Source organism: Equus asinus, chromosome 2, assembly GCF_041296235.1.
Source record: "Equus asinus isolate D_3611 breed Donkey chromosome 2, EquAss-T2T_v2, whole genome shotgun sequence".
NCBI classification, from domain to species: domain Eukaryota; kingdom Metazoa; phylum Chordata; class Mammalia; order Perissodactyla; family Equidae; genus Equus; species Equus asinus.
In genome coordinates this window covers 105,543,426-105,570,197 of record NC_091791.1, presented here as the reverse complement: position 1 = coordinate 105,570,197, position 26,772 = coordinate 105,543,426, and the positions used below count along the sequence as shown (strand labels likewise).

At 48.8% G+C, this 26,772-nt stretch overlaps 1 protein-coding gene across 6 annotated transcripts in view; it reads left to right on the top strand.

The window, feature by feature from the left end:
- FAM174B (family with sequence similarity 174 member B) overlaps positions 1-19,700 on the top strand; it is a 35,432-nt gene extending 15,732 nt beyond the window's left edge. For 2 of the 6 annotated variants that reach the window (XR_011497491.1, XR_006521701.2), the window contains 3 exons: positions 3,823-3,954; positions 17,855-17,945; positions 19,060-19,700. Coding sequence is in view for 1 of the 6 variants with exons in the window: in XM_014842484.3 (XP_014697970.3) it covers positions 3,823-3,954; positions 17,855-17,858 (136 nt within the window). In the remaining 5 variants the exon portion in view is untranslated. Of the gene's footprint in view, positions 1-3,822; positions 3,955-4,105; positions 12,069-17,854 lie in introns of all 6 variants that reach the window. The other 4 variants (XR_011497490.1, XM_014842484.3, XR_011497481.1 and 1 more) reach the window with 3 other exon arrangements.
- Positions 19,701-26,772: the final 7,072 nt, after the last annotated feature.

The window sequence follows — 26,772 nt, the reverse complement described above, 5'->3', positions numbered from 1 at the left end:
GTCTCCCTCTCTGAGGCGGGATGGCACATCCTCTGACCCCAGGACGGTTAGGCTCGGCAATCTGAGGATATGCGGGAAACGCTGAGCCACTCTGTTCACACGTTTTCCTGCTTCTGACTCGCACAGCTGGTAAAGGAAGGGTTCGCCTTTTAATTTGCGAGCAATGTGAAGACCCCCTTTCCCCCTACCCCACCTGACTCCATTCATACATCGCGTAGTTTCCCCCCTGCCCGTGGAGGCCCTCCTCGGTGCAGCCCGTGAGCCTCTGCCACGAACGAGCTTGAGTCTCTTTTGACTCACGAGTCCCAGTTTTCCCTTATTAACACGCTCGACAGCCAAACAGCAGAAGTGACTCTTCCTTTGTGAGGGGTGTTGTGTCTCAGAGAATTGACTGTTTGAGATGTAATTTCTTCAGCTCCTTCTGTCGGAACTGGCGTTTGAAGCGTGCATGAGGACTCTCGCTAACGGCCTTCTGGGTTAGTCAGGGTTCTCCAGAGAAATGGAACCAAGGAGATAGAGATGGAGATTTATTATAAGTAATTGGCTCATGCCATTGTGGAGGCTGACAAGCCCCAAGGTTTGTGGGATGAGTGGGCAAGCTGAGACCCAAGAGACCCAGTGGGGTAAGTTCCAGTCCCAAGGCTGGCAGGCTTGAGATCTAAGAAGAGCCAATGTTTCAGTTTGAGTCTGAAGGCAGGAGAAAACAAAACAAAAGGATGCCCCAGCTCAAAGTCAGTCAGGCAGGAGGAACGCTGTCTGATTTGTGGGAGGATCAGTCTTTATGTTCTATTCGGGCCTTCAACTGATTAGATGTGGCCCATCCACGTTAGGGAGGGTAATCTGTTTTAGTCGGTCTGCTGATTCAAACGTTAATCTCTTCCAGAAATACCCTCACAGACACACCCAGAAATAATGTTTGACCAAATGTGTGGGCACCCAGTGGCCCAGTCAAGTTGACATGTAAAATGAACCATCACACCTTCTGTGTAATCTCAGGGTTTACAATTATTTTCTGAGGTGATGTGGTTGCAATGGTTGGCATTAAAGCATGTGGGCCATGATGTTCTAGAGGCTGGGGTTGTTTTCCAGCTTCTCCGTGGGTAACTGTTAAGGGTCTTCTTTTGAGCTAAATAGGTTAGTTTTCTCATCACCAGATTCTGAGGCAGGAAGACTGAGTCGGGAAGAAGGAAGAAGACTTTATGGGTGATTGGGATCCACTCCCATGAAACAGGGCTGAAGTCAGAGCCTCTGGAACCTTCTTCCAAGGTCAGCAGTCAGTCCTGCCCCAGGGCCAAAGACTAAACGAGGTTTCAAGTCTTTTTTGAATCCGAGTTTGTGGTTTCTAGGCTTCACGACACCTGAGAAAGAGTCACAGGCAGCCTGGGAGCCTTCAGCCTGTAGCCATCGGGCGGCAGACTCTCCAGGCGTCTACAGGTGCGTCCTCAAGACCTGGCTTCACTGGGCGGCTCCTTTCCTAGGACCCCAGATGCTTGTTCAGATGGGTGCACGGCAGGGTCAACAGAGGGGCGTGCCCCGCTGCTTGCAAAGCCACGTGCTCCCTCCCCACAGCGTGAATCATCTGGGCAGAGCCAGGGGGCCGTCTTCCAGAGGAAGGTGTGGTGTGTGGGTCTGCGTAGATGGGGAGTTTGAGTCTAGTCTTGAGGGCTTGAGGACGGCTGGTTTTCCTGTGGCTTTGCCTTGGGTTGCTTGTGGCATACGGAGCTGTTTCTGGGCTTAAATTTCCCCCATCCGGTATTAGAGAGGGAATTGGTCGGGGATTATAAATCATCTCAGGCAGAATGCAAAGATTTATTTCCCTCCTTTGAGGGGAGGTGGAGAAAAAGAAGAATCTGGGGATGGTGAGCACATGGGGCCAACGGCGTTTATAAGGTTCGTACTGACACTCCCGCACAAAGCCTGCTTCCAAGGTACCGTTGTCCCAGGGCCATGCGGGAGGCGACTGGCTGTGCCCCTCCCGCCTCCCACCACCAGGCTTGGCATCTGTACTGTGCTTCATCCTGTCTTCAAAATCCAAGAAGTCTCACACCCGTGCCTCTGAGCGTGTGTGTGCGTGTGTGTGTGTATACTGTGGTGAAAGCAAGAGGGACACACAACTTTGGGGTGGGGCTTGGGGCTCATCAGCTTCATAGCTGCTTTCTCCCTGTCTCCCAAGGCCTCTACCCAAAGAACCACAGGGAGCAGGTACCATAGACTGTAGAGGTTGCTTTACGCCAAAGATACAGACAAATATGTGTATTTTATATGTAAGTGACACTTTCGTAGATTACGTTTCTGTTTAATCAGACTAGGTACGATGAGAGCAAGTTGCTGCCTGAAGGTGCACTTCTTTTTTCATTATTTTGCAAACTTCTTGAAGAATTTCTGCTTGCGGAGGACAAGATCTCACATGTGTCCTTGGTGTGGTCTCCCCCCGGGAACGGCTTACAGTTTGCAGGAAGAATGCTTAGAGAATATGATTCTTCAGTGCCCCACTTAGGATTTTTGGGCTTGGCTGGTTCTCAGATATACTTCAGAAGGAGGGACACTAGAGAATACAAGACATTTGGAGAAAAGGTCAAGATAGTGGGGAAATAAATGCAAAGAGCATCAGTAGTCATAATAATAGTAGTATTCCCGGTGGCATCATAAACTTTCAGCCATGCTCCATATATATGGCATCCTTCATGCAGAGGGACTGACGCCAGAGACCCAAGTGGCCTCTCTCAGCACTTTCCCTGTGGTCCACAGTGACCCTCTACCATCCCAGAGGTAAAAGCTTAGTGTTGTAACTTGCTATCCTCATAAATCCTTGTGGTGGATATGATATTGACTCATTTTTACAAGTCATTGTCATACAAGAGAGGCTGTAGTACTTCTGTTTATTATTTTTGCTAACAGTATTTTTTTTTTTTTTGGTGAGGAAGATTGGCCCTGAGCTAACATCTGTTGCCAATTTTCCTCTTTTTGCTTGAGGAAGATTGTCACTGAGCTAACATCTGTGCCCATCTTCCTCTATTTTGTATGTGGGACACCACCACGGCATGGCTTGATGAACAGTGTGTAGGTCTGCACCTGGGATCCGAGCCTGTGAACCCCAGGCCACTGAAGCAGAGCACGTGAACTCAACCACTATGCCACTGGGCCAGCCCCTACTAACAGTAATTTTTGCTGAGAGCCTCATTTGTAGGCTTGTTAAACGCATCATCTCATTTAATCCTCCCTCGCCTGTGAGGGACAAACACTATTCTTATCCCATTTTGTTTATGAGGAGACTGAGGCTTGGGGAGATTCACTGACTTGTCCATGATCACCCCGGCAGGGAGTGCCCGAGCCCTGACCCTAGTCCCACCTGGCCGGCCCATAGGCCAGTGCTCTCAATGCCAGGCGCTGTCGTCTGTGCTCGGAGGAGAGACCTGCAGACACAGCGGGGCTGGGTGGAGGGTGGGGGGGAAGGGGGGTAGGGGTCAGGGCTGTCGTGCCTGTGCAAGCGCAGGGCTAGACCTTGTCCTCATTGAACATTTTGATCTTTTGCTCATGGTGTATTTTCTTTACGTTAATTTTGCCTTTCTAAAATATTGCATTTGGGTATTCTTTATCTTGATTTCTGGGTTTTTCCGTGCTCGGAGCAGGTGTAATCATCTTTGCTTTGTGGATGAGGATGACGAGGGTCAGCGAGGCCAGTGACCCGCCCGAGGTCCCGTGGCTGGAAGTGGAGGAGCTGGGGTGTTGGCTAGGTCTCCTGGGAGCCTGGCTGGAGGCAGCGGCCTGGTTTCCCCAGGTGGGGATGGTGGAGTTCTCAGGGATGTGCTTCTCCTCTGCCAGGTCGGGAAGGAGGCTGAAGAAGACCCGCAAGTATGACATTATCACCACTCCAGCCGAGCGGGTGGAGATGGCCCCGCTGAACGAAGAGGATGACGAGGATGAGGACTCCACAGTATTCGACATCAAATACAGGTCCGGGGTGGGGACGGCGGCTTCCTCCTGGGCTTGTGGGCGTGGGGTGGTGGGACGGTTCATCTCTGAGAACACCACGAGGTCGGGCTGTTCTGTCTTTGAGTGTTGGTGCATTCTAATGATGGGGAGAATTGCTCTCATCCCTTCCTAGGGCACACAGCACCTGGAAAGCCAGCCGAGAAGTACTGCCAAAGAAGGGGTGTTCCCTGCTTTTCCCAAATGCCAACACCGAGAAGCCACCTTTATGAGAGCAAAAGGGGGGCTGGATTTCAGGCAACGAGCTTGTCGTGCACCCGCTGTGGGAGACCTGGTCCCAGCACCTGCATGTGCCACACGCCGTGCGCACAAGTGGAAGCTTCTCATTCAGCTTCACTTAAGTCAATGCCGAGAGTGTGGGGGGGGGGGTGGTGGAGGGGTAACTCCTTGGAGGAAATTTACCGATGAGCCGCAAAGACGGGTGTGTTTCCTAAAAGAAGGTCAGAATGACTGTGCCTTCAGGATTGTGGTGCCTTTGGGATCCTTTTGGGATCCTTTTGGAATGTACTTTGGATATGTGAGATTCTCCGTGTAAGGGCTAGGGGTGAGCACAGTTTAGAGGTGAGGGCTCCAAGGCCCAGAGAGGGGCAGTCGCTTGCCCAGGGACCCAGTTATTAGTAGCAAAGGTGAGACACAAATCCAGGCTGGACCCAGCCCTGAGCTTTCCCCCCAGGGTTCTCCAGAGAAGCAGAACCAATAGGATATGCATCTCTGTACAGACAGAGATTTGTTGTAAAGGTCCAATCTGAAGGCCTGAGAACCGGAGAGCCAATGGTGTAAGTTCCAGTCTGAGGGCAGGAAAAGACCAATGTCCCAGCTCAAAAAGAATTAAGCAGAGTGAATTCTCCTTTATCCCACCTTTTATTCTGTTCAGGCCTCCAGTGGATTGGATGAAGACCCAAGAAGAGCTAATGTTTTGGGTTGAGTCTGAAGGCAGGAAAAAAGCCATGTCCCAGCTCCAAGGCAGTCAGTGTGAGGGACAGTCTTTATCTTCTGTTCAGGCCTTCGACTGATTGGATGCGGCCCACCCACACTGGGGACAGCAATCTCCTTTACTCAGTTTACTCAGATACTTGTTAATCTCACCCAAAACACCCTCCCAGACTGTCCAGAATAATGTTTGACCGTATATCTGGGCACTGTGTGACCTGTCAAGTTGACTCATGAGATTAACCATCACACATAGCTTTTCCACACCTGGGAAGGCAAGTCTTCCCCGCCTCTCCTGACTTGATCTTATTTGGCACAGCCTTGGCTATTCTTAGCCCTTGGCCCTTCTATGTAGATCAGTTGTCAGATTCAACAAAACAATGTTTGGGATTTTGATGAGAACTGCACTGACTCCCTAGGTGGATTTAGAGAGAATCAGCCTCTTTATGTTGACTCTCTCAACCCATGAACATGGAATGACTTTCCATTTATTTAGCTATTTTTTAAAATGCCTTTCAGTGCTTTCAAAAATTTCTCCATAAATATATTATAATTTTTTTTTTTTTGGTGAGGAAGATTGGCTCTGAGCTAACATCTGTTGCCAATTTTCCTCTTTTTGCTTGAGGAAGATTGTCTCTGAGCTAACATCTGTGCCCATCTTCCTCTATTTTTTATGTGGGATGCTGGCACAGCATGGCTTGATGAATGGTGTGTAGGTCTGTGCCTGGGATCTGAACCTGCGAGCCCAGGGCCACCAAAGCAGATTGCACAAACTTAACCACTACACCACTGGGCCAGTCCCTATAAGTTTTGTTAGATATATTCCCAGGTGTTTCACATTTTTAAGAGAGAGATATATGTGTGTATGTGTATATATATATATGTATATATATATATATACACACACATATATATTAACTCTAAAAAATACTATTTTATTTATACTCACGTCTGAAAAAAATGACTCTATTATCCTGTTTACGTGCATACCCCTCTTGGAAACAGAGTTTGTTAATCAGTCATACTTAAGTTTTATGAAGAACATACAAACATTAGAACATGGATTGGTTATAGATAGAGTGGGGGAACAAACCATTAGCTATAATTTGCATTTTCGATAAAGAGCAGCACCCTTTGAGAAGAACCAGAGCAATTAGTAATATTCATCCATACTGCAGAATAATATATACATAAGAAAGTTAGCGATGGTATTGATTTTATTCCTAAGCTGTTTTATCTGTCTCACATTCAATGCACAGAAATAAAACATAAGGTGAAGAAAATTACGTCCTTGTTGTTAGTCATAGTAAAAAGGGTCTGTTGCATCCTGCAGGCCTGGGAGTGTGGTACAATGGGGAGTGCTTGATGGCTTAAGTGGATCAGCGCCCTGTTTTGATTCTGAGCCACTGAATAGCATCTCATCCGTATTTGGTGCCTGGCCTAAATCGTGGAGCTGTGATAGACTCAGCCAAATAAGAGAAGACCCTAAACAAAGAAATAGAACCGTCAGTCTGTCCAGAAATTCTACTTACAGGCTCTGTCTTGAGTATAAGGTAGAAAAAGGGCCCTTTCTTGAGTACGTGGATCCCAATATTATTGCAGTCTAAAGACTGCTGGCTTGATATTGGCTCTGGTATAATGAAGATAAAGTACACATTGAAACCACTGTCAGATTAAGAAACTTCCACAGCTTGTCTCAAGTCTTCAAATAGTGGAGCACGTTCCTTTTCTCGGCTGACAGTGCTGCATTGGCTTTGCTGCTGGCCGTGAAACTGCTCACCAAGGGCAAATGTTTAAATGGAACCACCTGCTAGGTGTTAAAGGAACAGATAATACTTCTGTTTTTTGAAAGTCCAAGCTTACTACCTGGTCTGTTGCGAGGACAAAAGCAGGTAAGAAACTGGGTCTCAAAGCGTGATCTGGAGCGCTTTCATTGGCCACGGTGATAACCCCACTCCGTCCCCATCTGACACAGCAGTAGCCTGGAACCCTTCCACACGCAGTTGTTTTTGACACAGGAATCACGTTAGGTCCTTCAGGTTCCTCAGTGTTTCTTCTCCAGCCCTACTCTGGGCAGAAGCTCAGGACCCAGCAAATTTACCCAGATCACCTGCGGTAATGAATCCCCCTGTCCCGCAGGGTCAGTCTCCACGCCTGGGTGTCTGCTTCCCCGGTTGCTGGCTCCTCTCTGCCGTCACTTTGGGGACAGTTTCAAAGACAGGTTCCTCCGCAAACTGCTGTCACATGATTGGTGACCTCGTCTCTGATATCTTTTTTTTAAAAAAATCATTTTCTAACTTTTTGTTCATGGTGTCTAGACGTGCACTTTGATTTTTTAAAATATTGATTTTTAAAAGCCAGCAACCTCACTAAACTCTTATTAATTCTAGTAGTGTAAATGAGGATTCTTTTGGGTTTTCTTTATGGATGTATCATCTGAAACTAATGAATCCCACCCACTCCCCTGTGGTCCCAGTCCTTAAACGTTTTCTCTCTTTTTTTAGCCTTTTTGTCCTCTTGGCCTCGAAGTCATTGTTAAATAGAAGTGATGGTAATAGGCATCCTGTCTTGATCTTGTTCTTGATCTTAAAGGGTACCCTTTCATACTGCCCACTAAGAATGGTGTTTGCTATAGGGTTTTCTAGATTTTACTTTTTCCAGAAAGTTTCTCTCTTCCTAGTTTACTAATGTTGGATTTTATTAAATGTTTCTTCTAGCTCCATTGAGAGGATCATGTTTTTTTCCTTTAATCTGTTACAGTGGTGAAATTATATTCATTGATATTGCTAATATTAAACCAAATTACGTTTCTGAGATCACACGAGCTTGGTCGTGGTTGTGCTATATTTAAAAAAACAAAAAAATCTTTTTTTTTGGGGAAAGATTTGCCCTGAGCTAACATCTGCCACCAATCCTCCTATTTTTGCTGAGGAAGACTGGCCCTGAGCTAACATCCATGCCCATCTTCCTCTATTTTATATGTGGGACGCCTGCCACAGCATGGCTTGCCAAGCAGTGCCATGTCCACGCCTGGGATCTGAACCCATGAGCCCTGGGCTGCAGAAGTGGAACGAGCGAACTTAACTGCTGTGCCACCGGGCCGGCCGCCTGGTGTTATCTTTTTATGCACATTGCTGCATTCACTTTGCTGCTGTTTTGTTTAGGACTTTCTTATTTCTCTTAATGACCAAGAGTGGCTTATCATTTCCTGTTTTATAATATCCTTATCAGGCTTTGGTGAAAGTTTTACTAGCTTCATAAAACCAGCTGAGACGTGTTCCTTATTTTCCTTTTCTCTGGAATAGTTTGGATCCGATTAGAATTATTTGTTTCCTAAATGTTTAGAAGGTTCTAAAACTGTCTGGAGCCTGATGCTTTTCTTGTGCAAAGATTTTTAAAAAGGATTGATGCTCAATTCTTTGAATAGTTATGGGACTATTTAGTCTTTCTTTCTTCTTGGGTCAATTTCAATGGGTTGTATTTTTCTGGGGGTTTGTCCATTTCCTCTAAGTTTTCAAATGGATTCACCTAAAGTTGTTCACAACATTTTCTTATTATTGTCTTTTTAACCTTTGTAACGTGTAGTCATGGCCCCCTTTTCATTCTTAATATTGATTATGTTCTCCTTTTCTCCTTTTTCTTGATCAATCCTACTGGAAGTTTAATTTTATTTGTCTACGTAAAGAACCAGTTTTTTGCTTCTTTGATCCTCTCTATTATATTATCATTTTCCATTTCTCTTTTCTTTTGTTTTTACAGGGACTCACCCTGAGCTAACCTCTGTGGCCAATCTACCTCTTTTTTTTTTCCTCCCCAAGCCCCAGGGCATGGTTGTATATTCTAGTTGTAGGTCCTTCTAGTTCTTCTACGTGAGCCACCACCACAGCATGGCTACTGACAGATGGCTGGTGTGGTTCCACAACTGGGAAACGACCTTGGGCTGCCATCGTGGTGACCACAGAGCTTCAACCACTAGGCCATCAGGGCTGGCTCTCATTTTCAGTTTCCATTGATTTCTGCTTCACTTCCTTATGCTTTCTTTGGGTCTATTCTCTTCTTTTTTCTGACTTCTTCCACTGAATATTTAGCTCCTTCATTTTCAGCCTTCTTTTCTGGTGTAAGCATTTATTCTGAAACTTCATCTGCTTCAGCTGCCTCCCACGGGCTTCCTTATCACTGCCAGGCACTCTCCTGCCTCCCTGTTGGTTGTGAAGAATTGGAATTCAAGTTGCTCACATTAGAAGTTTGTGTCGTTTGTGGGTGGAATACAGTCATGCTGTCTAACAACGTTAGTCGTTTCGGTCAACGATGGACTGAATATACAACAGTGATTCCATAAAATTATAATGGAGCTGAAAAATTTCTATGGCCTGGTGACGTTGTCGCTGTTGTAATGCAATGCATTACTCACTTGTTTGTGGTGATGCTGGTAAACAAACCTACTGTGCAGCCAGTTGTATAAAAGCATAGCACATACAATTATGTACAATACATAATGCTTGATAATGATAATAAACAACTATGTACTGGTTTATGCATTTACTGTACTATACTTTTTATCATTCTTTTAGCATATACTCTTTTTACTTATAAAAAAAGTTTACTGTAAAACAATATGCCCTGTTATGTAGCAGCAGCTTATATATCCTGTGTTTATACCGTGTATCTTGACTGCATCATTTTCTCTTGTGCTTGATTTAACCTCATGTTGTTTTGTTCATCATGGCCCCTAAGGGTACAAAATTCACTGCTAACGTTGACAATAAAAGGCCATGTTGAGTGATTGACCTGGAAAAGAAATTAGAAGTGACTAAGGACTGAGAAGGTGGAAAATCAGTGATGGTTATTGCTCACCAGTCAGGCATGTCCCATTCCACCTTAGCTACAATCTTGAAGAGTAACAGCAAAGTGATGGGAGCTATTAAAGGATCTGCTTCATTGAAGGCAATGAGACTAACAAAAATTCGAGAAGGGCTTAGATCAGGCATGGAGAAACTTCTAATGGCCTGGATTGAAGACCAGACACAAGAAGTGTATCCCTCTTGTCACTCTGGGGATCACGGCCAGAGCAAAAAGTTTGTTTGCAATGTTGAAAGAAAAGGCTGGACGGGATTACGATGTTGAATTTACTGCTATCTCCGGATGGTTTAAACAATTCGAGAATCATTATTAATTCCATAATGTGAAAGTGAGGGGTGAGTCTGTGAGTGCTGATGCGACGGCAGCTGAAGAAGTTTTGGAAACTCTAGATGAGCTGATTGTGGAGGAAAATTACTTGCCAGAGCAAATATTCAATATGGATGAAACCTGCCTATTCTGGAAATGAATCATCCATAAGGTGGCCAACACAATGCCAGGTTTCAAGACTTTTAAGGACAGGATAACAGTCTTGCTTGGGGGCAATGTTGCAGGCTACAAATTGAAACCCTTTGTGATCGGGCACAGTGAGAACCGCAGGGCCTTCAAGCGTATCAGTAAGCACACGCTGGCAGCGTACTACAGGAGCAACAGGAAGTCATGGATGACCCAGCTCCTCTTCTAAGATGCCTCCTGAATTGCTATGCTAGTGAAATGAAGAAATACTATGTGGAGAACAACATACCTTTTAAGATTTTGCTTATTGTTGATAATGCTCCCAGACGTTCTCCTTTTATTGGTAATCTTCATCCCAACATCAAAGTGGTGTTTCTCCCTCCAAACACCGCATCTTTGACCCATCCAATGGATCAAGGAGTTATAGCAGCTTTTAAGATCTACTGCCTGAGGAGGACCTTTGCCCAGACTATTGCTGCAACTGAGGAAGACACTGATGCAATTCTGGAAGATTACAACATCTATGACTGCGTCAAGAACCTTGCTTGGGCTTGAGGTCATGTCACCAAGGAGACTATGAATGGCATCTGGAAGAAGACACCTGAGAAGTTTGTCAGTGAATTCAAAGGATTTGCCAAGGGTGAGGTTGCAGAAGTTGACAAGGCTGTGGTTGAGAAGGCAAACAGCTTTAGCCAGGATGTGGATGAGGATGACACTGAGGGGCTCCTGGAGGTGGTTCCTGAGGAAGTGGCTAGTGAGGGGTTGTTGGAAGTGGAACAGGAAGGCATAGCTGAAGAAGAGGCAAGAGAAAAGGAAACTGCATGAGAAGAAAAAGAAGAGCCTCCAAGAAAATTCCTAGTGCAGGGTTTATCAGAAGCTTTTGCAGACCTCAGCAAGCTCCTTAAAACGTTTGAGAACATAGACCCCAACACCGAAACGTTTTCATTAATGGAGAGGAATGTTCATGGTGCATTATCTGCTTACAAGCAAATCTGTGATGAAAAAAGAAGCAAACCAAGCAAACCGCCATGGAAATATTTCTGAAAAGAATGACACCCCCCTCAAGAAGAGCCTGAGGCAGGTCCTCCAGGAGATATTGCAGAAAAGACATCGTTATCATGGGAGATGACAGCTCCGTGCATGTTAGTGCCCCTGAAGACCTTCCAGTGGGACAAGACGGAGAGGTGGAAGACAGTGATATTGATGAGTCTGCCCCTGCGTAGGCCTAGGCTAATGTGTGTGTTTGTGACTCAGCTTTTAACAAAACAGTTAAAAAAGTAAAAAAAAAAAAAATAAATTTTAAAAATAGAAAAAAGCTTACAGAATAAGGATATAAAGAAAGAATTTTTTTTTTCCTGAGGAAGATTCACCCTGAGCTAACATCGGTGCCAGTCTTCCTCTATCTTTCAGTATGTGGGCCACCAGCACTGCAAGACCACTTACAGAGTGGTGTAGGTCTGTGCCCGGAACCGAACCTTGGCCGCCGAAGTGGAACGTGCTGAGCTTAACCACTAGGCCACCGGGGCTGGCCCGAGCGAAGATATTTTTGAACAGCTGTACAATGTGCTTGTGTTTTAAGCTAAGTGTTATTACAAAAGAGCCAAAAAGTAAAAAAAAAAATTGAAAAGTTTACAAAGCAAAAAAGTTATAGTAAGCTGAGGTTAGTTTATTATTGAAGAAAGAAAAATATTTTTTTGTAAATTTGGCGTGGCCCAAGTGCACAGTGTTGGTAAAGTCTACAGCAGTGTCCAGTGATGTCCTAGCCTTCACATCCACTCACCACTCACTCACTGACTCACCCAGAGAAGCTTCCAGGCCTGCCAGCTCCATTCATGGTAAGTGCCCCGTACAGGGGTACCATTTTTAATCTTTTGTACTGTATTTTTACTGTACCTTTTCTAGGTTTAGATTCACAAATACTTACCGTTGTGTTACACTTACCTGCAGTATTCAGTCCAGTTTGCAAGCCTAGGAGCAACGGGCTCTACATGTAGCCTGGGTGTGCAGTAGGCCATACCGTCTTGGTTTGTGTAAGTCCACTCTGTGATGTTCACACAACGACGGAATCACATAACGACGCCTTGCTCAGAACGTATCCCTGTCATTAAGCGACAAATGCCTGTAACATCAGAATGTGAGTGAACTTGGAGGTGAGGCCCTGGACACGAGACCACTCTAGTCCTCAGGCCTAAAGACGACTGACCACTTAGAACGAGTGACAACTTTTCTTCTAACAGGTGTCATGGATGGTATAGAAATTACTGATGAGAAAAAGGGAAAATAAAATGAGCTCTAAGCTCGTTCCTGAAGGCTAACCACTAGAGTGCGTGTGAGTGCAGATCCGTGGAGTTTTACTCTTTACAGAACTAGGCCCACGTTACACGTGCTGTTTTGGGAAGTTTTTCCACTTGAACCACATCTCGCAAACAACTTTTCAGGTCAGTACGTTGGAAAGAACAGGAATTCGAAGGCCAGTTTATGTTGAGTTCAGTGTTTCAGAGAACGCCTGTGTCTGCACGTGATAATCCACGCACAGGTTCTCGCCTCTCCTGTTTAGACATGGCTCCACAAAAGTTTTTGGTTCCCCCTGGGAGACAGACTACATTTAAATTGGATGCAGCTGCGTCATGACCTGGGGTTGTTTCATGAGTGAGTGCAAAGAGGAAAATCGTGTTTTTGACGCCAGGGCAGTTAGGCAGGAACTTGGCTCCTGTTGTTACACACACAGTTCTCTGAGCATCTCGTGACTTCAGGCCCGTGCACAACAGCCGGGCAGGAAACGGAGAGAAGGCCGGGGGGGGGGGGGGGGGGGGGGGGGGGGGGGGGCGGGGAGGCCTCCGTGAACAGCCCTCCTCTTAGGCTTCCACGAAACAGGGATGTTATTCTCCATGGGGCAAGACCCTCAATGTTTAGGGCCGGATGTGGGGAGGGAAAAAAGCCTGTGGAAATGAGTTTCTAACTCTGTACTTAAAAAGGCTAATTAGAAGAGAGAAATGGTGGCTGCATGGATACAGGAATACAGGGAACCCTGGGCTGTGGAAATGGTGCCATATTTCAAAAGGCACTTGAGTCCTGGTTGCGTGTGTTCTGAGCTTGGTTGGCCTAGCGTGCGGTTGTGGCTGATGTTTTGGGGCTCTGCGCATCCCTGGTTTGTTGCAGGAGACTTTTGTGACACCCTCCAGGCGCTCCCCTAAGGCGAGGCAGACGCTGCTCTTCCTCCCGTTTGTCTGGTAGGCGCACTGGCAGCTGTGACAGGCGCAGCCCAAAGGTGCGGTGCTGGGAGAACTCGCCGCTCCCGCCAGCCCTGCCTCCCTGTTAGGGGGAGGGCTCCACTCCTTTGCTTCTCAGGTTTGGAAAAGATACGGCCTCTGGGGGTGTTCTAGAATGTTCTAGAAATGCCTGCCTCCCACCTTCTCGTGGATAGAGCTTCCTGTGGGAATATAATTAGAAACCGAAGAGATTTCTGCTGTGGCACTGGGGGCTGTGCCTGGCATCTTGTCTTTGCAATGAAGCGCATTTGGTGGCTGTTTGCAGCGAGAAGCCCCTGGAGGCTAGGCTGGGAGTAGGAGAAAACAGACCTGCTTATCCTAGACTGAGGCCTGGGGCTCAGGGTCCCCATGGATACCCTATGGCAGTTGCTAAGCACACTCGAAGTAGTGACTTCTTGAATGCTTGCGCTCACAAGGCCCTTCTGCCCACCCCAGGCTTCCTCATCTCCTGAGGATGAGGAGCAGAGCTGTTAGAAGCATTCGCATGAGGACGGCTGTGGATGCAATGGATATCATGAGCTTCTGAGGCCTGGAAGGGACCAGAGGGGACCTGGTGACCTGCAGGCTCCCTTGAGGATGCCAGGGTGTCCTACCTGGACCTGAAACAGAGGTCATCCCCAGACCAGTTTAAATAAAGCTCTGCCAGCCATCTTCCTTGCTGAGTGCTGAGCTTGGGTGTTAAAATGGTCATGTCATGAGGCATCTTTGTTTCTTTGCAAAGCAGTGTTGGCCTTCTGGGGGCAGTGCTCAGGAGAGGCATCGTGTGCCTTCAAACGAAATATAAAAATAAAAAAGGAAAACAGCACAAATAATTCTGACTGGCCATGCTTTTGGAAATCTAGCCCTGTTTTCCAGATGCTCTTTTCCGCGTTTGGTGTCCTGGATGACAGGGGTAGGACTGCTGAGGGCCCCTGGCACGTGGTGGTTAGTCCTTACATCTGTCCATCTCAGGTAGACTCACAGATGGAGCCTGGCTTCCTCCCTCAGCTTCCCTGTCATTTGTCCCGTGGCCTCTGTGCCCTCTTCCTGAGGTGTCCTTGCCTGCTGCCAGGGGGCTGGACAGGTGCTGAGACAGGTGCCGGGCTCTTTCTGCTGATAGACAAGCTTCTTGTAAATATGGGACACGTTGGGACGTGGCCCTCTCCTTCTCTGGGATGGTTATAACCCACTGTCGTTGTCCAGGATAGTGGAAATTTGAAAGGAATGAGCCTGGGTGACAGCACCTGAATGTGTCTTCACTTCTCATGGCATTTCCGGGGGTGGGGGCAGGGTCGACATTAACATTCTTCCGGTTTAACTTGATGAAACTGGAGTGTCATTAGCAGTTTGGCTGTTCTCGGGGAGAGAAAGGGACCAAGAAAGTCCGCTTGAAATCTCTGCTCGTCACCCCTTCGTGAGTCTAGCTCATGAGCCTGCTAATTCTGCTCCCTGTGAGCGCAGGATGGGTGAGCCTGGCCCTGCCCTCCGCCAGCTGGCGCTGAGAGTAGGAGACACCTGGCCACCGCAGGGAGGAATGCACAGGTGCTGTGGGCAGCCAGGAGGGGCACCTCTCCGGGGCAGGAAGCTCTCCCCAGAGGAGGTGAAGCTTAGGGTGGGTTTGGAAGAACCAGGAAGCGAGCCCAAAGCGGATTAACGTGCAGGGTGGAGCGAGGACATTCCAGAAGAAGCAGCATGTGCAACATGTGCAAGTTCAAGCGAGCGCAGGGGTGAACAGGTGCGCTGCCACTGTGAGTCTCTGCCCGCAGGCCCTTCTCCAGGAGAACCGCAGCTGCATGGCCTCAGGGAGACAGAAGATGAAAAGAGGAGACCAGGGACTTTACAGCCAGCCTCTCCATTGTCCCTGGAGCTTCCTGAGTCACAGTCGCACCAGAGAGTCTGAAGGGCCTGCCAGCTCCACTGCTCCCACTTGAGATGGGCTCACCTCCTTGAGAGGCTGAGTAGGTGGCTTCCGTGGGCGCTCGCCCGTGCCCAGAATCACTGCTCCCCATGGAGGGGCACGAAAGATCTGTTGTTTTCTCTACTCTGGTAGCAGCCCTGGAGGTTTATTTCTGCTGTGGAAGGGGCCTGAGGATTGTGATGTGCTTGATGGTCGCTGGGGGGGCCCCTCCTTCTGCTCCGTTTCCCCCCACCCTCCGTGTGTGTTTACTCGTGGGCGTTTGTTCCTGTAAGCACAGGGGTGTGAACAGCTGCAGACGAGGGAGGGGGTGCAGGCAGGGGACCTGCAGAGGGCCCCTGGGCTGTGCTCTTGGGGTGTCCACAAGATGCCATGTCCCCAGCACAGCAATATTGGGATGCCCGGGAATGAATTTTCAGCATTGGAGGCATATGAAGTTTACGTCCCTGTGAATTCTGAGGGTCTGCTCTTTCCAGGCTCAGCGGGCCCGCTGTCGCTGCTTTTGCTCGTGTGCACGTCTGCTCTGGTGGAGCTATCGGGAGGAGGGTCCCTTCTCTGTGGTCTGATCTTGGTTTCTTCTTCGAAACCTTCGCCGCTCTGTCCCCAGTGCCTGCTCCTTATCCTCAGCATTGAACTTGCAGCGGGAGGCAGTGGAAGGCTGAGTCAGGGCTGGCAAGAGTCTTCACATTCGAGGTCCCCAGGCTGCATTTGTAGAGTGCAGGTCTCCATGGATGCCAGTCAGTGGGGGTTTGCCCCCCACTCCCCAACCCAGAGTTGGAGGCAGGTGGGTGCTCTAAGAAAGCCAGCCTGCACAGCTTGGACGTGCCTGTGGGCATTTGTATTTTTCTTCCTCTAGTCTGTTGAGTAGGGGATGCTGGTGGCCAATATGAGGTTACCCATATGTATTTTTTTCCTTTAAAAAAGCTTTTATTTGGAAAGAGAAAAAGTTGCAAAAACAAAAATAGTATAGGGAACACCCTGTATCCTTTTCCCAGATTTTCCCATTTTAGCATTTTGCCTCATTTGGCTTATGATGGCTGTGTATGTGTGCACACAGATTCTTTTTCCGAACCATTTGAGGGTTAGTTACATATATCACGTCGCTTTCCTGCAAATACTTAAGTGTGTATTTCCTAAAAAAATGATGTCCATATATTGTAGTAAATAACTACCTGATATTTATATTGTATTTGGGATCCTGTAACATTAGGAAAACAAGTTCATTATTTTATAAATTCTGTTCAATCCTACTTTTACGCGTGTGATTATAGAATGCCCATGGCGACCTCTCAGATTTTCCCTTCTTTTCAAACTCCCTTGGATGACGTCTCGAATAGATTTAAAAAAATTTTTTTTTGAAGATTGGCACCTGAGCTAACAACTGTTGCCAAACTTCTTTTCTTTCTTTTTTACTTTTTCTCCCCATATCCCCCTGGTACATAGTTGTGTATCTTTAGTTGTGGGTCCTTCTAGTTGTGGCATGTGGAACGCTGCCTCAGCGGAGCACGTGAACTTAACCACTCAGCCACAGGGCCGGCCCCTTGAATAGATACAATTTTTAAACTTTCTTTCATTCATTGCACAAATATTTCTTGCACCCCCTACATTGTCTGACACTGTGCTTGGTGCTGGGGTTTAAAGATGTGCAAGCTCAGATGAGGGTCTTGCCTGCAAGGAGCTGCCAGTCTGAGCAAGAGACAGACAGGAATCAGATAGTGATGCAACCTGGGGTCAGAAACCATATGCCAGGTTACGTAAGCCAGGGGTCAGTAAACTATGGCCCGTAGGGCGAGTCTAGCCCACTGCCTGTGTTTGTATGGCTCACGGACCAAGAATGATTTTTACATTTTTGATGGTTGAAAAAGAATCAAAAGAAGAATATTTCATGACGTGTAAGAACTATATGCACTTCAAATCTCAGTATCCACAAATAAAGTTTTATTGGAACATAGACACACCAAGCATTTCCAGTGGCAGGGTTGAGTAGTTGCCAGAGAAACTGTAGGTCCCGCAAAGTCAAGAGTATTTACTCTCTGGAATTGTACAGGAAGAGTTTGCTGAGCCCTGGAGTAAACACTGTGCTGAGAAGGAGGGATACAAGGAGAAAAGGGGTTGTGTACAAGGCATCTGTGTGGGAAGCTAGGAAAGGATCCTGAGCTGGGAGCTGAGGGAAGGGAAGGAGTTACCTGGAGGAGTGGAGTGTACCTTCCAGACAGCACATTCAAAGGTCCTGTGGTTGAGGAGTATGGCGTTTTCAAGGACTGAAAAGACGGCTTGTGTAGCAGGAGTAGAGATGAGGGTTGAGAGAGTAGGAGGCATTGCGTGAGAAGCATGGAGAGGGATGTCAGCTGCCATGCTGGCAACAGCGTGGCCTGAATGATGGAGGCTGTTAGGGAGGGGCCAGAATGGGTTTGGGGCTCTGCTGGAGGACACTGACTTGTTCTTCCTTTTCTTTTAGGTAAAACCTGTTTTCCAGTGTGTCGGCATCCTGTGGAAGGTTGGTCACCTGAAGTCTGGGATGTGAAGGATCTGAAGCTGTCTCATCTGAGGTGTTGAAACCAAAACACACATTATTTATGACACTCTGGCACAGTTGTGTGTGTCGAACGTCCGCTCAGCATGCCACCGCAGGAGTCACCTCTGCCACGCTCTGGATGCCCCTTTAGAATGTCACCCTTTCTCCCTCCTGAAGAGGGCTTTGCCCTGCTAAGGGGCAAAGGGTAGAAACGTTGATTTAAAAATAATAATTTTAAAGCAACTATTGACAAAAGTAAAAGAGATCAGAAGTTACCAAGAACCTAAACAAAGCCTGAAGGATATTCAGCTGTATATTTAGGATTTCTCCTGGATCTATGACGTTCTAGATGTCTGACCCTTGGGTGGTCTTTAGGGCTTGGGCAAGTTCTGGCCTTGGGTTGGTGATGACCGTGTGGAAGCTCAAAGTCACAGTGCTCAGAGCTGTGCAGCCCTGGCAGAAGTACACACCTGTCTGTGGCTCCTTCTCTTTCTTTTCTTTTTTTTTTTAAGGGTTCAGCAAAATCAGGCATGGCTAGTTCACAAAGAATTCTGAATATCAGGGAAAAACCTACACCTGTGTGCGTGTGTGTGCATAGATGAGTGTGTGCATATACATTTGAAATAATTCCTTCTTCTCTGAAGGGAAAAGACAGCACGAGGCAGCCTTTGGTTAGTAACAGCCTTGTGTGTTTCTCTGCCCTGTCACGGTTCTATGTTGATGGTCTTAGAAATGTAATTTGAAACAATCACTGTGGTGATTTAAGCAGATGGCGGTTTGGTTGACTGGAAGAGTACAGTCAGGGACTATATTTGATGTTGGTCTGGGCCAGACTGGACTAGAAACCCACCTGGACCAGCAGGTTACTGCAGGGGGCCCCTCCCGCAGGGGTCAGTGGGGGGGGGGTCCCGGGGGGTGGCTGATCCCAGAGCTCCTGTGCCAGGACGTCTGCTGGCTCCTGGGGGCAGGGCCTTGGGCTGACTTCTCAGGCTGATCGAGGTCTCCCGTTTCTCTCTTTCCCTGGGGTTGAGGTTATTTGCTGCAACTAGGATGCTTCTGCTAAAGTCTGCTAGCAGTGCCTTTGGGGTCCTGGGACTCTGTTCTCTCTGGAAAGGTGTTTTTTTTTAATCTACTCTTTTGTTTTCTAGCATTCTGCAGGGTTTGTGTACTTGCCTGTTTACTGTCTGCTCTGTTGCTTTGGATGAAAACTCCAGCCTTTCCCGACTCCCCCTGGTTTCAGATTCTTCAGTTTTCTGAGAAGGGGCTGCCGGTGCTGCAGGGTCCTCTGGCTCCCCAGGCCCCTGGGCACGGGGTTCTGCAGCCCTGGCCTGTTAGGAAGGCATGCTGGCCTGTGCCGGAAGGAGACGGCCGCTTGGGAAGGCCACTCTGAGAAGAGCGCGGTATGGACGCACACGTTGCCCTTGGCTCCCTTGATTGCACTGGTTTTGTTGACTTTCCTTCTCCATTTCTCTGCCCTATTTGTTGGAAGGGTGGGCCTGCCTTATCTCTCCCCTCCACAGTGTACTCATGGGCCCCAGCGGTGACTAAACGCGACTGGCCACCAAGCAGCTGGGCGCCCTCTGAACCCTCCAACTGGAACTGACGACTGCAGCTGAACCATCTACGGAAAAGCTGGAATTTTCTGCCTTATGCATAAACGCCAGACTCCAGGGCAGCGGCTGCCAGGGGCTCACCACTGGGCCTGGCAGAAGCAGCTGCCCAGAATGACCTTCCAAATTCTGGAGCTTCAGCCCTGCAGGCTCTTAAATAAAAACCCTTTCGGCGTGAACCATGTGTGCACCAGTTTGGATGTTTTCTGAGAAGGCGGCCAGCGAGGTGCCTTTTTGTGATTGGGGGTGGGGGCACGAGTCTCTGAGGAGGGCAGAGGTGGGCCAGGGAGAGGTCCCTGGGCTGCTGGTTTAGAAAAATCTTAGGAATGAAAGGGTGCCCGGGAAAAGGGGATGCAGTATTTTCCCACATACATTTGTAGGTGCATCTGGTCATTTCCTGGCAGCGGCCTCTTTGGTTGGGAAATAGTGAGGCCTCATTGTTTTGGGGGCATCTTGGGATCTCTCCAAAGAATAGATAACCAATTGAGTCAAAAACTGCTGGCTTCTTACTGCCTTCTGCCTGGCTTGGCTTAAGCTTTCTGGAAGGCGAGCGTAGTAAGTCCAGGCTGGGTTAATGTGTGAGTGAGGAAATGCCAGAAAGAAAAGCTTGTGTGCTTCCGTTCTAACACGATGCCCTCGGAAGTTTGGAGAAGCTGGCGGGTGTTCTGCCTCCCTCTCCCGAGAGGGCTGCTCCGGTTCTTGCCTTCTCTACAACCGCAGTAGCAGCTGGGTGTCTGGGGAGCTCTTTCTCCAAGTCACCCCCCCAAAGTCCTATCAGGCAGGTTCCTTCAGACACCCAGGGAGGGACCGGCCTGAGTGGGAGACAAGGCATGTTCTGGAGTCGGCAGGGGTCCCCCAAGGGTTGGCCGATATGCAACTTGCCATTTATTTTTGAGGATTCAGTTGGGGCTCAATTCCTGCTGTGCCCCCTTCTACACAAAGAAAACCTGTCTCCCCAGTGGGCCATGTGGGACCCGCAGAAAGCCTGTTATTAAAGAATTCATAATATCAAAGCCCTTCCCTCTACTGCCTGTATTTTCAATCATGGAAGTTAATTATATGTCTACTCTCACACTGTGGGGATGGGGGAGAGATTGGGGTGTCATTGCAAAATGACATTTTATAAGGACATTGGCACGTTATCCTCAAAGGCCCGTGATGAAGTCTTGTGTTTGTGTCCCTTCTCTGCCCCCCTCCGTGGGATTCCTGCGTTTGGATACTGTTTTAATGCAATTAGGGTGAGATGACCTTGAAGGGCAGGATCTGGGGGCTGGAGCGCAGCAGTGCCCCATACTTGCCTGTGAGATCTCAGCAACCAAAGCTGGTCAAGAGATTGAGACGTGGGTGTTGTCGTTTCCTGGAGAAGGAAGGGAAGGGGAGAGGGGAGGGAGAGGAAGAAGAGAGGAGAGGAGGAGAAGGGGGAGACAGGAAGGAAAGGGGAGGACGGGAGGGAAGGAAGGAGGAAGGGAGGGGAGGGGAAGAGAAGGGGGGAAGGAGGGGCGGGGAAGGGGGAAGGAGGGGAGAAGGTGAGGAGGGGTGGGGAGCATCAGCAGAGGATGATCACTGGGCATGGGAGAGAAAGGCAGTGAAGGGCTCTGTGCCCATTCGGTGCTGCCTCCCCTCATGGAGGCTTTCTCAGTGACCGCCCCCCTCCCCCCACCCACAACACCTCTTCCAGGGCAGTCATGAATCTGCAGGTCCCCATATTGCTTACATTTCTCACCACTCACATCTTCCTGGGTTTTCTGAGGCTATTGGGGTTAGGTCTTGTCTGACGCAATTAAATGCTTTCATCCTTTGAGCCTGAGGAGCCAGCGAGCTCTGGGGGCCTGGAGGTGTCTACTGCAGCCCAACAGTGCAGAAAAAGGGTCTGCCACAACAAGACCCGCAGGCTGCTCACCTTGGGCCTGGCAGTGCCAGCATCTTGAAACATTCCTGTGGTTTTTACTTATCAGTGGATTCAAGAACGCTTGATGTGGACTCAGTGTGAATGGCACACAGCTTGTGAAAACAAGTGTATTTTGCATTTTTGTTGGGAACCAAATGGACACGAATGTTCTGGGTGCTCGTGAGCCATGCTCTGCATTGCTACCTGAGTTCTCTGGTCCACGAGAGTCTGAATGTGACTCTCATGGTAAAGCGCCTCTGAATGCACTGGTAGTTCCTGGTGGGCCTCCTCCAGGGTTCGTTGGCTGGTTTATCAGCAAGCTCTGTCTCCCGGGATGGGTTTTTGATTAGCCAAGTTGACGTGGACGGGAACAGAGTGAGCTCTTGTGTCCAAACCCGTGTGCGATTCCTGGCCCCCGACTCACCAGCTAAGTGAGCTTGTCCTCACTTTTCTCATCTGGATTATGGGCAAGCTTACTTCTGTAATTACCATGATCATTAAAAGGAATAATCTAGCAAAGTGCATGTTGCCTGTGACCGGCACAGGGTCACTCAGGAAATGGTCACGGCCACCACCTCCACTGAGAGTGATGTTCGAGCCCCTCCTGCGTGCCAGGCACTTTTGTATCCACTTCCTTATTCAGTCCTTTGGGGAGTCCTTCAGGTAGGCGTCGTCCCTGGAACCCACTTGGAGTTCCACTGTCATTTCCATAGGCCCAGGGCTGTTCCCACCAAGAACCCCGCTTCCCTCCCTGGCTCCCCGTAAGAAAACAAATCTCACATTGGCCCAGCACTTCAACACCCTCTGAGTCCAGCCGGCAGTGTGCTGAGGCTGGCGATGGTCTTTATTTTGTACTTGGAGGAACAGGACCAGGAAGGTTCTGTGGCTGTGTAGGGTCACCTGGTTATAAGGGGCTGGTCTTGGACCACGGGCCTCCTGCCCACTCTAGCAATTTCCCCTGAAGGGAGGAGGGGGGGGTTTCTCTTCTGAGACCCAAGCAGCTCACTATTGGGATGGTATAAGAGGTCTGAGCTCTGGGTCAAGGACACTGAAGGTCAAATGTCCCAACTGGTACCCCACGCTCTAGAGGGCCCCACTCTGGCTGTGGCCTCCTGATGGGGAAAAGAATTGGTGGGATAAAGGGGACGTGTCCCCTGGGGCCCATGCCCTTCCCTTTCCAGATCTCACCCTAGAATTCTCTGCCCACATATCCTGGAGCTGGCTTCCAGGGCATCCTCCCTAGGGCCACTTGTCTACCTGCACCAGGTGTGACTAGGATGGGTGTGTGCAGGCTGTGGTGTCCACAGGTGTTCGAGGCCCCTTGTAATGTGGACCAGATGAGGAAGGCAAGAGAAGGGGCCTTCAATGAAATCCTGATCCTGGCCCAGCAAACTTCGGGTGCAGGTCGGCTTGGTCCTGACTCTGGCTTTACTTTTATTTTTTTTATTTGAGGAAAGTAGTGTATTTGGTCTCAGTTTTAGTTCTGATCACATCAGCAGTGGCGTACATTAGAACCAAGGGTGGGCAGAGAAGCAAGCGCACACACGCAATGAGGAGCCTGCTCTGGGTGCCTGTGAGGTTAGAATGGACCCCTTGCCCAACTGGGGTCGGGTTCCGGGGGAATTTTCCACGTCTCCTCTTTTTTCTTATCAAAGATGAAGTCGGCAGCCGTGCTTGGAGATTGCCACTGTGCTGAGATCGCTTTGTTTTTCTTTGCAGTGATTCCGTTTCTCACATTATAAGACTTTAAGACCATTGTTGTTTGAACTGGCCTTGGCCTCAGCCCCGGTTTTCTGATGCTCTCGCTCTCCCTCCCGATTCCCTCAAGGCCTTGGTGAGCCTTGGTGTTCTTTTCTCTCTTGACTTGGAATCACTATCCATGGAAAATAATTACTGGAAACGTTCTGGAATAGAAAGTGAGGAACAGAGTTGGATAAGCACCACATAAAGCAACTAATGAAATGGACTTATCTCCTTTTCACTTGAAAGCCACCCCAGGGGCACGTTACACGGCCTTGAGAATCAGTCTCCCTTTGTCCACTGTTCACCCCTTGCTTGTGGGGAGGTGGCGAGGTGGCCTGGAGACACCCACCTTGGCCACCTCCTGCCTGGGTCCCTTTGGCTGAGACAGTGACATTCTCAGCTGCCCGCAGATGGGGGGAGTGTGCGTGGGAGGATCAGATGAGATAACGTGCACCCAGTATGTGCTTAGTAAATGGGATGTCATTGCACCGTGCATCCAGCAGGTGCTCAGGGAGCCACAAGTCACGATGCCGGGGCCTGTTGAGCGACAAAGGTGAAGGGGACAGGCACGCCTCCGTCTTTTAAGGCAGTTAGAGTGGGAGGGAGAGGAGGATTGCACACAGAGCCCCACCGTGGCCACCCTCTGCTTTATTAAGGCGTCTGCGACAGTACAGCATCGGCTGCTATTTACTGTGCTGTTAACAGGTTCCAGGTGCCGTGTTAGGAGCTCGGGCTCTGAAGCCAGAGTGAATCCTGGTTCTAACATTTACCACCTGTGGGACCTCGGGCACAGCTCTTCGCCTCTGTGAACCCCTCTGCTCTCCTGTAAAAGGGGGGTGGTAACAGCACCCACCTCATCGAGCATTGTGGACTGGATGCGTGACGTCTTTACAGTGCTTACACTACCCCCAGGCGCACAGCACTCAGGTGTTAACATGCATTAATGCTAAAGTAGCTTCTGTTATCACTTCTGCTTCACAAGCGAGGAAACCGAGGCTTTGGTAATGGACTTGCCCAGGTCTGATGCCCTGGGTGCTATGCACAGTGCTGCATCGCCACGCAGTGCTGGAGCTCGCTCCCAGCTCAGGGGGTCAGGTCCCATGCAGGCCTTGAGGCCCTGCCAGAGCTACAAAGTTCTGTGGGGTTCCAGAGGCGCAGAGTGCTGGGGGCCTGTAGGGCCCCCTGAGGCGGTTCTCTTTGCCCGGGGCAGGTGTTTCTGATGGCTGGTGCTTGGGAGAGTGGGGCCACGGATATTGCTCCTGGGCAGAAGGGAGAAGGGAGGATGCGGTGGGGAGAGGAGGCTGCTGAAGGGCCTCCCTTTACCTGGAATATCCAGCTCCTCGTTGGGGAAGACAAGAGACATATCTTAGAAGCAGAATGAGTTCAGCCTCGGGGAAGCAAGGTTGGGCTGGAAGGAATATCGGACCTGGATAGGGTGTCTGTCTCCTTCCACATTTCCCTCTTTCCATCCTTATTAGGGCATTTCAGAGGGGCCAGCTTTGGGTGAAACAGATCCCACACGCCCCGCAATGCTGCCTTCTTCCTTAGATATGAGGTGCCTGTTCCTTACATGTGGGGGTCTTGCTCAGATTCGTGAAGCACCATGATTCCAAGTATTCGGTTCCATTTCTTTTATGAGCATTTGGGAACCTGTTAGATTGTGTGTCCCAGTACTGGCTCTAGAAGATGTGGCTGCTGTGGTGGACACGATCTAGTTCAGTGTCTTCTGGATTCACTAGTTAAAAACAGGACTTGAAGTTATGAGAAAGTTCAGATTGATTTAAATAGCAGAATTTTGATAAGAAGTGGATTTATTATAAAAGTGATTCTTTCATTCATGTAATTTTGGAAGACAGATAATTATAAAGATAAAATAAATTATCCAGATGATAATAACCCTTAACATTTTGGTGTATTTCCCTCTGAACTCACCCCTTCCTTCCTTTCTTCCCTCCTTCCTTCCTTCTTTCCATCATTTATCCACTTCTCATTTGCAAACACTTATCAAATGCCCACCTGTGCCAGTGCTGTGTTAATTGGAAGGCTCAAGAAGCTGAGTCTGGTGGAGGACCAGACACGTGACCTCCAGGGACATCAGAGGATGAGGGGCTGTACTGGGACGAGGGCCTCAGAAGCCCTGACAAGGGAGGGGCCAGCTCTGCTTGGAGGGCAAGTGATCTCTGGACTTCTGTGTGGGTGCCTTTCCATGTTTTTCTCCACAAAATTGCATCATATAACCTGATTTTTTCAGTTAATATTGTAAGCATTTCCTCGTATCCATAATATTTAAAACAATTTTTAAAGGCAGCTTTAGAATTGTATTTTGTAGGATTGCACCACTGTGTGACCCTGTGTCTGACCTATATTGGCAAAAGCTATGGATGCAAGAGGCCCCATGGCAAAGTACAGGGGTGAGGCCCCTGGGGTCTGAACTGGCCCCCAAGAAGAGCTCTGATAACCATTAGTTTCCTTTCCTCCTCCTCCTCCTCCCTCCCCTTTGCACCCCTTTCAATATTTCAGCTTGCAACCTGGAGCGGGATGAAGGCTGCCTGAGCGCAGAGCTCAGCTCACCATGATCCATCATTATCTGTGCGCCACCGGGGAGCTTCTGCTTGCTGCCAGGTGCAACCATCACAACCGGGCTGGGTGCCGTTCTGACCCTCAGCTCTCCCTCCCGGGGTGGAGCAGCGCAGTGATTGTCCACGTGTCACTGAGTGGATCCCACAGCCCATGGGGAGCCTGTGCAGGGAGTGGGCAAAGTGAAACGAAGCTCCTCGCCTATGACAGACCCATCAAAGCCCCACTAGCTTTCACCCAACCCCCGCAGGCATCGTGGCGCTAAGAGCCCCCGGAGGTCCTGATGTGTGGAAAGGGTTCAGAACCACGGGTCTCTTTGAGCCCTGTCCCTAAGCAGCTGTCCTGTGAGGCTGGGATTCAATCTTGTTTGTTCTCAGATGTCTATCCACCTGTCCCCACACCACTGAATTGAAACACCATCTCTGTTGTATAGTAAGTTCTATATCAGAGTCTTATGTTTAAAGCTTTTGCATCTTATCTCTACTTATCTTTAGGACTAGGTCCTAAGGCCTGGAAAGGTCCAACACAAGTCTGTACCTGAGGATTGACAGCAGGGACTTATAATGTGGGTATTCTGGCTGGATGGGCATTTGGGGATCACGGAGTCCAGCATCCTTATTCTATACTTGAGGGAACTCTGGCTCACAGAGTTTCTGGGAATTCCAACTGTTTCCTCCACAGGAGAGTAATTCCTTTTGAAGTTGGACATCTCTACCCCGAACTCTAAGCAAGACTCAGCTGCAGGCTGCTGGCTTCCTCTTCCTCCAGTTCTTCCTTCTACACCTGTGCCTCATGGCTTTCCTACCCCGCTCAGGGGAGGATGTGGCTGGATGAGTCTAGATGGGCACACCTCACCCACATCCACACTGGGAAGGATGTGGCCACTGCATGCGGGGCAGAGAATGGATTTGGACCCACCCATAGAAAAACCCCAGATTCATAATGTGGTGCCAGCAAAGGAATTCTCTGTAAGGTGTTTCCCCAAAGCAGTGAGTTCAGTGACCAAGGACCCAGGAGTCTGAAAGCCTTGAATTTCACCAGGG